Below are 16,070 nucleotides of genomic sequence, written 5' to 3' on the forward strand. Positions count from 1 at the left end.
TGGCTTGCTTAGTTGGGGACACTTTCCAGCGATATCGTATACTATTTGAACTGAACTGGATGATGATATCACTGAATTCATTGATGAACTGCCTTTAACTGAAAATTGATTACTTACAATAATGCGTTACTTACACACTATTGTGCTGTTTAAATACTGTGCAGTTGCTTTGACACAATCTGTATTGTTAAAAGCGCTATATAAATAAAGGTGACTTGACTTGACATGGACTAAATCTATGGTGTACAGTCTGTAACTACACTAAATACTGACCATATGAATATATAAAATAGTGGTTGATTTATTATAATAACGAGTTAATTACATTAATTAAAATAAGCAAGTAAATAAATAAATAAATACATACATGCATATACATACATATATAAGCCCAGTCTCAGGCTTCATCTTTATTATCAGGCTTCATTTTCTCAAAAAAAAAAAAAAAAAAAACTAATCAAAATAATATATTTTATAAAATTAATATAAAATAGTTTTTACAATATAAAAGTCTCAGCTTGACTAGGTTAAATAATATATATATATATGTGTGTGTGTGTGTGTGTGTGTGTGTGACCTTGGACCACAAAACCAGTCTTAAGTCACTTGGGTATATTTGTAGCAATAGCCAAAAATACATTGTATGGGTCAAAATTATTGATTTTTCTTTTATGCCAAAAATCATTAGGAAATTATGTAAAGATCATGTTCCATGAAGACTTTTTGTAAAATTCCTACTATAAATATATCAAAATGTAATTTTTGATTAGTAATATGCATTGTTAAGAACTTAATTTGGAGAACTTTAAAAGGTGATTTTCTCAGTATTTAGATTTTTTTGCACCCTCAGATCCCAGATTTTCAAATAGATGTATCTCGGCCAAATATTGTCCTATCCTAACAAACAATACATCAACAGAAAGCTTATTTATTGAGCTTTCATATGATGTATACATTATATATCAGACGGATAATTCCTTATCACACGTCATTTTAATTTTCATATTTTAATTGTAACACCTTTAATCACATTTATTTTTGTTCACGATTTAATTTTTAATATGTTGAAGAGAACAGATGAGACTGCTTAACTTTTCATGTTCAACACCACACCCCGCAGCGACATCGATTTTAATGTATTCTCATTTTAATGAGCAATATTGATCAGTAAATGCCAGTTGATCTTTTGGTCTATGCTATTTTCAGTCAATGACAAGTACATAGTGTGCCTCCCATCCAATAAATCGCAATGAAATCTCAAATTCAAATTCATTAGGAAATTCAAGCAATAAATACTGTTTTGGCGCTCTTTAATGTGGCATGATAGATCGTTGTAGCTTCTTAGTTCCGCTGCGCCTGTGCGTAATCAAACGCATAGCAAAAGGCAAAAGATTAGTAACAGTTTCTTTTTAGTTCTGGAGCAAGTGCTCTGTTGCCACACTGGAGCACACTCGCCACCAACTGGACAGGGTGGGAATTACAGCTAATAATTACACTAGATCACCCTCTGTGTAATCTCTCAAAGTGACGGACGGCCTTCAGATTTTTCCGTCATTGCAACAAAAATTCCGTCAATGACGGACAATTTTCGGTTAACGCGACCTCTGATATATTTATATATAGATAAATGAATACAAGTGGAGTCGGTCTACGTTAGGATTGGTGGTGTAGGGTTGATGCATAGTGCACGAAAACTGCCTTCTATATACACGTCAAAACACATGCATATCATATGCACGCCAAAGTTAATTTCAGCGTATTAAGAGCAAACCACATAGAAACAGAAAATCGTGCTACTGGTACACATTTTAATGAGACCAGGCTCTCGAATCGGTACATTACAACGAAAACAATACCTTAAAAAATGAAAAGATGCAGGTTTTTGTGATCTCATAATTTTAAATGGGTAAGCTCCTGCAAAGTCCAAGGATCATGAAAGCATTCAAACAGTAGGTTAAAAACATAACGCAGAGAATATCGACTTATGTCCAGAAGCCAGTAAATGATTCTTTTCAGCGATTTAATCATGATCATAATTCATGATTTTTTTTTCAGTGACTATTTCATATTACTTTGGTTGTCTGACAACAGAAACAATAAAATATGACAATGGAAACATTTTTGTTGAGAACTGCATCAAATTACAGTATGTGGGCACAGAGGGGCAAACAAATGTAATAATATACAATAAATGTTCATTTTGCATGTTCAGAAGAAGTGAGCTGCCCTGTCCTGCAAATAATGTAAATAGGCTTGTGTAAGTAAAAAAGAAAGAGAAGTAATGGGATCCTGGTATTTCTATGTTTTTTTTTTTCACGTGTCTAATAGACATGAACAAGTTATTTGAAAAACATCTATGACCTTTGAAACATGTCTAGTCTTCATGCTGTATGTCGAGTATGGTTTCACTTATAATAAACATACATTTCAAATTTGCTTTATTGGCATGACTGTAAAAACTACAATATTGCCAAAGCTTTGGGTATATGTAGAGGAACATAACAATGAGACTATCTAAATTATTTCAATAATTAAAAAAAATTATAACAATTTAAACTTAAATAACAAAATAGAAAAACATTTGCTTAAAGCATCCACATTTGTCCATGCCCATGTTGATTAAAGTATTAAAAACTTAAAAAGTATTCATTTAAGGTACATTTATAACAGATATAAATGTGTGATTAATCGCGAGGTAACTCATGACAATCATGCGATTAATTGCGATTAAATACTTTAATTGATTGACATCCCTAATTTAATTATAAATCTATATAACATTAAAACATAATATAATATAATATAATTAGGGCCGGGACTCGATTAAAAAATTTAATCTAATTAATTAGAGGCTTTGTAATTAATTAATCGAAATTAATCGCATTTTAATCGCATATAAATATTTGACCTGAGAACAGTGAGAATTAAGAATTTTACATGGATTTTTAGTATACCATTGAATAATGACTGAATACATAAGCTTAAGCAACAAAATATTGCTTATTTTTGTTCAACCAAGTCCACCAGACCAGTACAATATTGCCATTAAAAGTGTAGCAAGAGGCACGTTCTTTAACGAGTCTTTCATGCCGAGAACTCTGCTCTTGTGTTTGCTTAATTATGCATTTAAACGTTAATGACCAAACCTATCATTATAAAAGTTGCTGCACATGGAATATAACGCGGATAACATTTAAAAAATAGTTTTTATCAGGTTACACACTGATTATTTATCACTCAAACCCCTTTCTCTACCTGTCCGTTGGTCGCGTATATCCTCCATGTTTGTAGTTTAACACTTTTTATGCGTGTTTGTTGTTCACGGCGCAGTGTGTTGCCGGCAATATTAGCAGTTAAAAGTGTGCATTGATCGTTAAGTAGTAGACCATCCGGGAATCTTTGGAATACTTTTTAAACATACTACGATTTGGGCCATACAATACTATTTAGGACGGACGTCTTTGGCTTGTCTGAACGCTAGTTTGTGCTCCAGTATAATCGGTCCGCCTAATCTCATCCAGTGAGAAACGTTCCGCGGTGCAAAACTCAGTGCGATTAAAATGCGTTAAAAAAATTTTAACGCGTTATTTTTGTGTAATTAATTAATCTAAATTAACGCGTTAAAGTCCCGGCCCTAAATATAATATAATATAATATAATTAATATAATATAATATAATATAATATAATATAATATAATATAATATAATATAATATAATATAATATAATATAATATAATATAATATAATATAATATAATATAATATAATATAATATATATTGGATCAACAACTGGCCGGATGATGATGATGTCCAGTCTCAGCCATGTAAATCATCACACAATGAAGCTCTGAAGCTTGTGTGTATGTACCTTTGCGGTGGGTTGGGTGGGTGGTTGAGTCATCATTTGTGGAGGTGGGCCGCTGTTGCTCAACAGGGTCTGTGGAGGAGTGGAAAACCGTGAATCTGGCGTGTCGGGTGAGGAAGGCGAATACGCCGACTGAGACACGGCAGGCACCTGGTGAGCTGAAGTAACACTTCCTCCTCCTGATGGAAATAAAGCATATGTTTTGCAAAAATTATAGACTGGTTGGTTGACTGACTGCTTTACATATCATTCAGGTGATATCTTTTTGTCTGAATAGGTGGTTCTAGACTAGAATTGGCTAAAAATGTGATGCTACAGATGATTTGACTGTAACTCACTTCCGCCTCTACGTCCTTTAATGGTTTTTGCTCCTCTGCCTTTAGGGGTAGGAGGGGCCAACTCAATCTCATCCTGGGGCATTTGGGCCACCTTCTGTAAGAAGACCTTCTCCAGAGACTGTGCCATTAGCACAATGTCATCTGTAGGCTGAAAGACAATTCACATTGTACACTTCTGTAGAAAATGTTAATATGTTGATATGTACATGTAGCCCCTGCTGGCAAATTTTGATATATGCTAATCAAAGATCCATTTATTTGATCAAAAATACAGAAAAAAAATAATATTATGAAATATTATTGCAATTCAAAATAACCATTTTTTATTTTAATATACTTTAACATATAATTTATTTCTGTGATGCAAAGCTGAATTTTCATCATCTATTACTCCAGTCTTCAATGTCACAAAAATAAAAAAATATAAAAACCTTCTATATTTTTGGAAATTTGCTCAGTCCAACTCATTTCGCCCGCATGGATCTCAAAAGTATGTTGGGTTTGCAAGTTTTGGAAATTCTTATGCTCATCAAAGCTGCATTTATTCAATCAAAATACAGTAAAATTGTTCAATATTCTTACAATTTAAAACAAATGTTTTCTATCTGAATATATTTGAAAATGTAATTTATTTATGTGAGGCAAAGCTGAATTTTCAGCATAATTACTCCAGTCTTCAGTGTCACAAGATCCTTCAGAAATCATTCTAATATGCTGATTTGCTGCTCAAGAAACATTATTTAACATGATTAATGTTAAAAAACAGTTATGCTGCTTCATATTTTCATGATGCAATGGTGAATAGTAAGTTCAAAAGAATTTAAGAATTATTTCTTTAATCTTATGTAACATTATAAACATTTTTATAATCAGTTTTGATCAATTGAATGCATCCTTGAGGAATAAAAGTAATAATTTCTTATTTAGCCTTCTGGGCCTCACACTTGGCTCCTTCAGGGTCAAAAGTGACCAAAGCCTTAAAAAATAGCTTTTTTTTTTTTCTTCAGGAAAATCAATGAAATACATTTTTGTTCAATGTTTTGTGATTATTATTTAGAATTATGAGGAGTTTTTATGATACTATGCAATGTTTATACAATTTTATTGAACAATTTTTTTTCCACTAGAATTTATTTTTTTGTATTTAATTATTTTGTATTTTTTCAATAAATGCAACATTTGACATTAAAAAAGCTTGATTGCTGAACACTTTTTTTCAGCACAGTGGCTGATTTGTAGCTTGTACCACCGAAAGATTCTGATTTATTGCAGTTTTTCATATTTCCTATTCATTTACTATGTCAGACATTTTTGACCACGAAGGAGCCAAGTGTGACTATTATTACTTGACACTTTAATATATCCGAATCATGTCAGTGATTTTTTTGTGCACACATAGCTAATGCAACAAAAGTCACCAAGTGTCATGTCATTCCGATGAAGCTAAGATTTTTACAATTTCAAAACATACTATGTTTCGGTCAAAAATGACTAACTCGTGCGCGGTTCTGACATGTTTAAACAGAGTATATCTATTTCAAATAAGCACTAAATGACGCATGTTCCCCATGTGTCACCTATAACTGCTTGAAGCTCTCACATTTCATTTTAGTGCTTAATAACACAGCAATTACATGAAATGACTATGTTTCTGCTCTAACCTTTAGGTAATGCCTAACGAGCACTGCAGGAAGTTTCCATGGCAACACACACCTTATTGTAGATGTAACAGTTGGTGAACATGGTATTGAAGTCCTGCAAGCATTCGCTGGCGCCGCGGTAGTAGTTATTCTCCAGCCGTTTCTTGATGGAGCCCATGTCCATCGGCTGTTTGATGATCTTATGGTAGTCCTGAAAGCAAAATTGGAGAACATGTCATTGGAGATCATATTATTTGTGCATATGAATACAGAGAAGGCCTGTCAGGCTACTGGTAATATGAGACGCTGTCACAATAGACAACAACATGCTGAAGATTTCTGGTTGGACAGACTTTGTGCATCAAAGCACACCGTTTTGGAATTATATGAAGGTTGGGTCACAGTTGTGAATTGAACAATTTACTCTTGAAGCCATTTTGAGATGAAATGAAACCATATAGGGCCTCAAGAATGAAAACACCAAGAGAAAAGTTTGTTAAGACCTAAAATCTAAAAGGACATTAAGTAACTATACTTCTTAAGTTACAGGAACGCAAACTTTGTCAAAGTAAAACTTTAAAAGTGCCATTTAAAGGAGCAGTTCACTTCCAGAACAAAAATTTACAGATAATGTACTCACCCACTTGTCATCCAAGATGTTCATGTCTTAATTTCTTTACGACTGAAGAAAGAATGTTATTTGAGGCAAACAATTCAGGATTTCTCTCCATATAGTGGACTTCTATAGTCCTGTGAGTTTGAACTTCCAAAATGCAGCTTCAAAGGGCTCTGTTTCCAGCCAAAGAAGAAGGGTCTTATCTAGCAAAACGATTGGTTATTTTCTAAAGAAAATTACAATTTATATATACCTTTTAACCTCAAACTCATCTTGTCTCTGTGTATTCCGGTTCATGACAGTTAGGGTATGTTGAAAAACTCCCATCTCATTTTTTCTTACCTTTTTTGGTAAAGGGCGTTCACTTGGGTTGGTCCTTCTGCAGTGATGTAGGACGATTTTGAAGTTGGAGGAGAAAATTAGATCTTTTTGACACACAGAGTTCACGGAGAGCTAGACAAGACGAGCATTTAACTTAAAAAGTATTTAAATTGTAATTTTTTTTTTTTTTAAGAAAATAACCAATCACTAGATAAGACCCTTCTCTTAAGCAGCTTTATAGGTGCTAGGGTTGGGTCGATAGACGATGCCATCGTCCATCGCCGATGGCCAATAGACATCACGATGCTGAGCCGGCATCGCGATCCTCCGCCCCGCCCCCGCAGCGCCCCGCCCCGCCCCCGCCGCAGCAGCAACCCGCTCACGAAAAACACACACTTAATCACTTTAAAGCCAAATGAAATGCATGCTTTCAATATCTGCATCTTTACTTATTTTATTATTATTATTATGAGGAAATAATAACAAGGAAGTTGTTAGTGATCACAATACAAATTACAGTGAACTCCTAACAAATTACATGAAAGTTCGTTTACATTAATAAATGAGGCATACAAAAACAGCAGAAAAAAAAATCAAAATAATTTGAATTAAATTAGATTAAATAAACTACACCAAATATGCCCTTTTCATGGTTTTACCATAATGAACAGAGCTTTGAACAAAAACACAAGAATATATTTTTTTTCCATTGAAATACGAATGTACAATACAAAGCCTAGTATACATTATAAATAACACTTTATCATTCAAATACATTGGGAATATGGAAACACTTGGATTTGTGCCGAAAAACAGAGGTGCGTGAGCCCAACGCGCTATTTTTAGTTTCGCTTTGTTTTAGTTTCTTAACTTTATATATTTTGTTTCATTTCTGTTCTGTTTTAAATACCTCTACATTTAAATCATTCGTTTTGGGTCAGGCGTCAGGGTAACTAACTTATAGCTATGTTTATAGTGTTTATAATGTTAATACATAATATTTCGCTTGATTTGGTATTATTTCTGATATTACCCTTTCTCTCTAAACATTCTGCTGCTCAGTAAATGCGTTTGGAGAGAGTGGGTTAAGCAGTAAGCAAACAATGAGAGCGTTATTGAACTTAAAAAAGCTGACTGGTCGAAAATATGTTAAGGACCAACACAAATGCATCTATATAAACCCACGCTTGCTCTGTCTCTTCTGCACGCACGCACTGTCACGATCTAATGCACTTGTTAATGCCGGATCTTTAAAAACAAATACCGGAACGCAAAAATCCAAAATCGGACATTTTCCAGAACAGGATCAGGCTCAAATTAAGCACTGGTGGACACGGTAGGCTACAATTAATTAATTCGTTATGAATAAATTATTTAACAACAACCATCCCTCACCCCCGCCCCCCACAGACGATGCCATCGTCCATCGCGATGTTTCACATTAGACATCGTACGATGCCAAATTGGTCGACATCGCCCAACCCTAATAGGTGCATTTTGGAAGTTGGACTGCATTGAAGTCCACTATATAGAGAAAAATCCTGACATATTTGCCTCAAAAAACTATTCCTTTACGATTGAAGAAAGAAAGACATGAACATCTTGGATGACAAGGGGGTGAGTACATTATCTGTAAATTTTTGTTATGAAACTGAACAACTTCTTTAAGTTATAGGCAGGCAAACTTTGTAAAAGAAATCTTTAAAAGTGCTTTTTCCTCATTTATCAATTGTCAGCATTGGCATTTAATGCAACACAGATAGCTAAAGTCAGCTGATTTTACTAATAGACCTTCCAATCTCTGGGTAAAAATAGTATAATGACGCTGCCATCTTTCTAAAGTCATTTTTACCCCCCTATTACTTGACTCTAAATCTCAGGTGAAAATTGTCATTTTCACTCCTCTACAAAATAATTTAGTAAATATATACTGCTGTTCAAAAGTTTGGGATCAGTAAGATTTTTAATATTTTTTAAAGAAGCCTTTTCTGCTTATCAAGATTGAGTTTATGTGATTAAAAACCGCCCGATGTATCGGTTTTGCCGATTAATTGGCACCGATAATTAATTGGCTGAACTATCTGTTATCAGCAAAAATCCATGCCGATGTTTTCCAGGTTGGGTCCGCTGCTAAAGCGGTGGAGAAGGTCCAGCCTAGCTATTGGTATCGGTAAAATCCAATATTGGTCGACCTCTAATATTGTGAAATATTTTTGCAATATAAAATAGTGGTTTTCTATTTGAATATATTTTTAAACATAATTCATTTTTGTGACGCAACGCTGAATTTTAACCATCATTACTCCAGTTTTCAGTGTCACATGATCCATCCTTCAGAAATCATTCTAAAATTTGATTTATCCTCAATGTTGGAAACAGTTGTGCTGCTTAATTTTCTTTTCTTTTCAGATTTATACATCATCTGAAAGCTGAATAAAAAAAGTTTGCTTTATTGATGTATGGTTTGTTAGGATAGGACAATATTTGGCTGAGATACAACTATTTGAAAATCTGGAATCTGAGGGTGCAAAAAAAATCTAAATATTGAGAAAATCACCTTTAAAGTTGTCCAAATGAAGTTCTTAGCAATGCATATTACTAGTCAAAAATTACGTTTTGATATATTTATTGTAGGATATTTACAAAATATCTTCATGGAACATGATCTTCACTTAAAGGGATGGTTCGGAGTAGAATTGACTTCATTGCTATGCACTCCGAAACCCATGTAAATACCCCATCCGAAGTTTTTTTTACCTTAGTCAAACATTTATGGAGATATTAGAGTTTTTCGAATTGCTTGTTACAGGAGTGAATGGTACATGTGATGTATCTCGTAAATTGCACCACTAAACGTGCAAGTAATCTTACCAAACTTGTACAGTAGTGTAAATAGGTTATGTACTCACAAAACGCTGCATCGGAACATTTGTAAGTCCACCATGAGTGTTTTAAAAACACGTTTTAGCCGATCCCTACTAGTCTCAAAAACTACAAATGGCGACACGTCGACGTCACTTCCCTGGTTTGAAAAAAGCACGTAAAAGTCCTCCTACAAGTTGACATGCACACAGATGTAGTAGAAGGACTTTTACGTGCTTTTTTCAAACCAGGGAAGTGACGTCGACTTGTAGTTTCTGAGACTAGTAGTTCTCGGGTAAAACGTGTTTTTAAAACACTCATGGTGGACTTACAAATGTTCTGATGCAGCGTTTTGTGAGTACATAATCTGTTTACACTACTGTACAAGTTTGGTAAGATTACTTGCACGTTTAGTGGTGCAATTTACGAGATACATCACATGTACCATTCACTCCTGTAACAAGCAATTCGAAAAACTCTAATATCTCCATAAATGTTTGACTAAGGTAAAAAAAAAAGTTCGGATGGGGTATTTACATGGGCTTCGGAGTGCATAGCAATGAAGTCAATTCTACTCCGAACCATCCCTTTAATATCCGAATGATTTTTGGCATAAAAGAAAAATCTATCATTTTGACCCATATAATGTATTTTTGGCTATTGCTACAAATATATGTAGTTGATTTGACACAGAATAACTCTTGACATTTTTGGGTGAATTATTCTCAGAAAATAAGCGTTCACTCACAGGTAAGTTGAGTCGGGCCGCATCCACGGGTTCATGGAAAGGCCATGCGAAATGATGCCGCCACAGCGCTTTCACCAAGACCTTGTGGAGGAACTGCAGCTGATTGGTGGAGCGTCCCTGTCGGCTGGGGTCCGTCACCGGCGGCTGCAGGGGTGGAGGAGGTCCGGGTGGAGGGACGTGGGGAGGAAGCACGTGGGGCAGAGACGGGCTCTCGAAGCCCTCATAGAGCAGCGAGGGTTTCCGAATACGCTTGCCCGAACTCTGCTCCATCCCACCCATGACAGACAGCCCTACTCCCACAGAGCTGCTGGAGAAAATCAGCAAAACACAAGACATACAGCATTTAGTATTGAGTTTGGATGATAATGAGGTTTGTTCATTATCACACAAACATATACACACTACCAATCAAAAGTTTTTCAATAGTAAGATTTTTAATGCTTTATAAAAAAGTATTTTGCTCTCACCAAGCCTGCATTTATTTGATCCAAATTACAGAAAAAAAATTAAAAATGTTAAAATATTTTTACCATTTAATGTAATTTCTTCCTGTAATTTTAAAGCAATTTTTTTGGCATCATTACTCCAGTCTTCAATGTTATATCATGGTCCTTCAAAAACCAATCTAATATTCTGATTTGCTCAAAAAACATCTATTATCATTAATATGTTGAAAACAGCTGTAGAATTCATTTTCTGGTTTCTTTGATAAATACAAAGTCCAGGAGAACAGCTTATCTAAAATAGAAATCTTTTAAAATATGAATTAATACATACATGTCTTTATTGTTTTTATTTAATTTAAGCCATCCTTGCTAATTTACAGAAGACACTCAATGAAATGTCATTCAGTGTAACGATCTTGTCAGGCATATTTACAACAAAAATCAATTTATGAGCTATCAAAAGACTAATTACTTTCACCCAAAATACTAATTAGTTGCAATTCTACATTTTTTAAATTTGCCACTATTCTAGGTTTTGCCCATTTGACCTTAAGAATTTTTACTAATTTAAAACACAATACAATTTAATATGCTCCCTTATTCTTATGCTCCACATTTAATGTGCTATCTATGGACATAAAATCACTTTTGACGTGGACATCTTAACGTCTTTGACCCATTAACATCTTTACTGTCTCTTTTGATGAATTTAATCTTTTAATTTACTTGCTGAATACAAATAAAAATATATTAAAAAGTTGTGTTTAATTTAATTGCATTTTTGTTTTTCTGAGCAAAAAATAAATATCATACATTTTTTTCCTAATTTACAGAAGACACTCACTAAAATGTCATCCAGTATAACACCCGTCAGGCATATTTACAACAAAAAACAATTTATCACATTAAAAGATGAATTACTTTCACCCAAAATACTAATTAGCTGTAATTCTACATTTTCTTTTAATTGCCTCTATCCTAGGTTTTGCCCATTTGTCAGTAAGAATTTTTACTAATTTAAAACACAATAGCATTTAATATGCTCCCTTATTCTTTTATACATTTTAACATATACAAGTCAGAATAAGCATGTAGTTTACATTTTTACATAAATGACAATGTAACATTTTTTCAATCAAATTTTGACATTCTATTCTCCAAAAACATAACCTTAAAAGTATACTTTTACTTACATTTAATGTGCTTTCTATGGACATAAAATCACTTTTGTAAATTTCTTTTGACGTGGACATCTTAACGTCTTTGACCATTAACATCTTTACTGTCTCTTTTGATGCATTTAATGTTTTAATTTACTTGCCGAATACAAATTTTATTTTAAATTTTAAATTTTATTTAATTGCATTTTTGTTTTCGTAAAATTAACATCATACATTTTGTCCCTACCCACAAAAATGTCATTCAGTGTTACAATCTTGTCAGGCTTATTTACAACAAAAATAAATTTATGACATGACAACTTTCACCCCAAATACTAATTAGTTGTACTTCTACATTTTTTAAGTTTGCCACTATCCTAGGTTTTGCCCAATTTGTCAGTAAGAATTGTTTTCCTCATTTAAAACACAATTTAATATGCTCCTATATTCTTTTATATATTTTAATATGTACAAGTCAGAATAAGCATGTTGTTTAACTTTTACATAAATATTGTATTACAATAAATAACAATGTAACATTACTTCAACAAGATTTTGGCATTTTATTCTACAAAAACGTATTTGAAACCTTAAAAGTACTTAATGGACATCTTAACGTCTTTGACACATTAACATCTTTACTGTCCCTTTTGATGAATTTAATGTGTTAATTTACTTGCTGAATATAAATATTAATTAATCAACAACTAAAAAGCAAATGTAACTCCATGATAAAATAATAGTATAAAATGTCAAACACTTAAATTAATCCACTGATTATCATTTTAATCGCATTCTCATTCTACAAATATCACGATCACAGTTCATTCTCCATATTTCAACAAATCGTTAAAGGTATAAAAGCACATGCACTGAATAGGGCCATTAAGAAAAATGAACTTAATAATTACTGACACATTAATTCAATAGACAATTAATCTGTGCATTAGCAGTGCATGCATAGTAAAACATACTGTAAAAGCGAATGTCATTCACTCTGTCCCGCCTTTTCTCTGTTTGTAAACAAGCGTTCACTGCATTGATGCCCAATCAGCACAGGACAGCAGCCACATGAATCATCCACCCCTCCCTATCCCTGCCTGCACAGTGCACACACATTTAATAACACAGCTCAAACACTTCAGATCGCTCATTCACACTGCACTTATGCAAATTAACTGCATGCACATCCCAAAACACAATCAGACAAATGCAAGCATGCAAAACACTGGGATGCATATATTACACATTTGCACGCCGCTTATAAAATTGTACCACAGGGTGCACTAATTAGCATAGCTGCAATTATAAAGCCATGATAAATTATTTTAAACATAGTTGATATGTGTGTGTTTTCAGGAATACCTAGAGTAACTATCGCATTTTGACAGGAACTGTGGTTACCATGGTGAATAAATGTGTGTTACGGTGTAGCCCTTTAAAAACTGAAGATGGCGGAGGGAAATGATGCAGTACAGACCCACAACACAGTGATGCTCGCTGCATGCTATTATTTTATAAATGGAACTTATTTTAAAAAACGCAAAGCGGTTATTTTTCCATTTAATGACTTGTAAACAAACGCTTGCTTCTCTTTCGCTCGTCCTTTGTGATTAAATCCACACATAGGATTAGTTTCTAGGCTCCGAAGGCGCGCCGATACTACCTGTCAAGAGACGGGTTGATGGCCGCCTCCATTCGGATGGGTCGGGGTTGTTTTGCGGTGCGGAATCCTGCGTTTTCGCCCCCGTTTTATTGTTATTCAACACCTTATGCTTGATATACCCCGCGCCGTCCAGCGAGCAAATGGCGCCTTTCAATTTCCGCTCCTGGGTTTTTATATAAGAACGCCACTGGCCAATCAGAATTCGTCCCGCCTCTGAAACTCGCTTCTTATTGGCTCAGCAGCTGGTTTTTCCGCAGCGGTAGAACCGCCCATGTACAGCGAAGGGGTTTATTATGGGGATGCACTTTTTTCCAGGGGTTTCAGTACAGCGTAATCGATATTGCGTCACCAGGCAGGCGTGGCCTATTTGAGAATTTGCATAGGTCACCGATCATGCGCAGTTAGGGAAAAGCCATTTGCTTCAAATACCTCCACTATTGCAGGGCTTTCGTGCACTTCATATTCATATACAGTATCATGAAATACCTGTCCACGTCTGCAGGGGTTTCGTGCACTTCATAATTATATTCATATACAGTACCTTGAAATACCTGTCCACGATCGTTTATATTCATATACAGTGTCTTGAAATACCTGTCCAAGATCACAGGGGTTTCGTGCACTATATATTTATATGCATACAGTGTCTTGAAATACCTGTCCACGAACGCAGGGGTTTCGTGCACTTCATAATTATATTCATATACAATATCTTGAAATACCTGTCCACGAACGCAGGGGTTTCGTGCACTTCATAATTATATGCATACAGTGTCTTGAAATACCTGTCCACGAACGCAGGGGTTTCGTGCACTTCATAATTATATTCATATACAATATCTTGAAATACCTGTCCACGAACGCAGGGGTTTCGTGCACTTCATAATTATATGCATACAGTGTCTTGAAATACCTGTCCACGAACGCAGGGGTTTCGTGCACTTCATAATTATATTCATATACAATATCTTGAAATACCTGTCCACGAACGCAGGGGTTTCGTGCACTTCATAATTATATTCATATACAATATCTTGAAATACCTGTCCACGAACGCAGGGGTTTCGTGCACTTCATAATTATATGCATACAGTGTCTTGAAATACCTGTCCACGATCGCAGGGGTTTCGTGCACTTCATAATTATATTCATACAGTGTCTTGAAATACCTGTCCACGATCGCAGGGGTTTCGTGCACTTCATAATTATATTCATATACAATATCTTGAAATACCTGTCCACGAACGCAGGGGTTTCGTGCACTTCATAATTATATGCATACAGTGTCTTGAAATACCTGTCCACGAACGCAGGGGTTTCGTGCACTTCATAATTATATTCATATACAATATCTTGAAATACCTGTCCACGAACGCAGGGGTTTCGTGCACTTCATAATTATATGCATACAGTGTCTTGAAATACCTGTCCACGAACGCAGGGGTTTCGTGCACTTCATAATTATATTCATATACAATATCTTGAAATACCTGTCCACGAACGCAGGGGTTTCGTGCACTTCATAATTATATTCATATACAATATCTTGAAATACCTGTCCACGAACGCAGGGGTTTCGTGCACTTCATAATTATATGCATACAGTGTCTTGAAATACCTGTCCACGATCGCAGGGTTTCGTGCACTTCATAATTATATTCATACAGTGTCTTGAAATACCTGTCCACGATCGCAGGGGTTTCGTGCACTTCATAATTATATTCATATACAATATCTTGAAATACCTGGCCAAGATCGCAGGGTTTTCGTGCACTTCATAATTATATTCATATACAGTATTTTGAAAATACCTGTCCACAATCACAGGGGTTTCGTGCCCTTCATATTTATATTCATATAACGTTACAGTGTCTTGAAATAACGTTACCTGTCCACGATACCGTTGTAACCATGATTTATTTTCGTAAATAGACGCTACACGTTTTACATTTCTATAACGGCTGTTTATTTGTTTTCGAAAATCGTTTAAATTTAAGATTTTAAAACATAAAAATAACCTGTATGACTGTGTTGTCCTTCATTATCCATCAGTGCTGATCCTAGGTTTTGAAATGCCCGCGCAAAAAAACTGACTTACTGCGCATGATCGGTGACCTCTCTTAATAATTTTTTTTAGAAAGGGGCGTTTTCCCAACGCCCTCAGGGACGCCCATTTTACGTCGTGGTAATGAAACCCCTGGAATTTAGTGAGTCCCGTTTATTATGTGTGACTCACGGTTACCATCTAGTGAGGATTTTGTAAGCATGATAGAGAAGCTAAACTAAACGATTCTTAATTTTTCTTATTAATTAAATAACTAACATATTTTTAACAGTTTTTGAGTAGATCGACTATATTATTTACCGTATTTAGCATGTTAATAAAGCTTCTGCACTGACTGAACG

The 16,070-nt window shown here is 34.7% G+C and overlaps 1 protein-coding gene across 2 annotated transcripts in view; it reads right to left on the reverse strand.

Annotated features, from left to right (window-relative positions):
* Window positions 1-13,801, reverse strand: part of brd2b (bromodomain containing 2b) — a 29,338-nt gene extending 15,537 nt beyond the window's left edge. Inside the window, exons 1-5 of one of the 2 annotated variants that reach the window (XM_073847170.1) lie at window positions 13,665-13,801; window positions 10,393-10,696; window positions 5,919-6,056; window positions 4,206-4,353; window positions 3,871-4,046 (exon numbers count right to left, since the gene is read on the reverse strand). In XM_073847170.1, coding sequence (XP_073703271.1) covers window positions 3,871-4,046; window positions 4,206-4,353; window positions 5,919-6,056; window positions 10,393-10,696; window positions 13,665-13,696 — 798 coding nt within the window. In that variant the 5' untranslated portion in view covers window positions 13,697-13,801. Of the gene's footprint in view, window positions 1-3,870; window positions 4,047-4,205; window positions 4,354-5,918; window positions 6,057-10,392; window positions 10,700-13,664 lie in introns of both variants that reach the window. The other variant, XM_073847169.1, reaches the window with a different exon arrangement.
* Window positions 13,802-16,070: the final 2,269 nt, after the last annotated feature.

Source organism: Garra rufa, chromosome 9 (assembly GCF_049309525.1).
Source record: "Garra rufa chromosome 9, GarRuf1.0, whole genome shotgun sequence".
NCBI classification, from domain to species: Eukaryota; Metazoa; Chordata; class Actinopteri; order Cypriniformes; family Cyprinidae; genus Garra; species Garra rufa.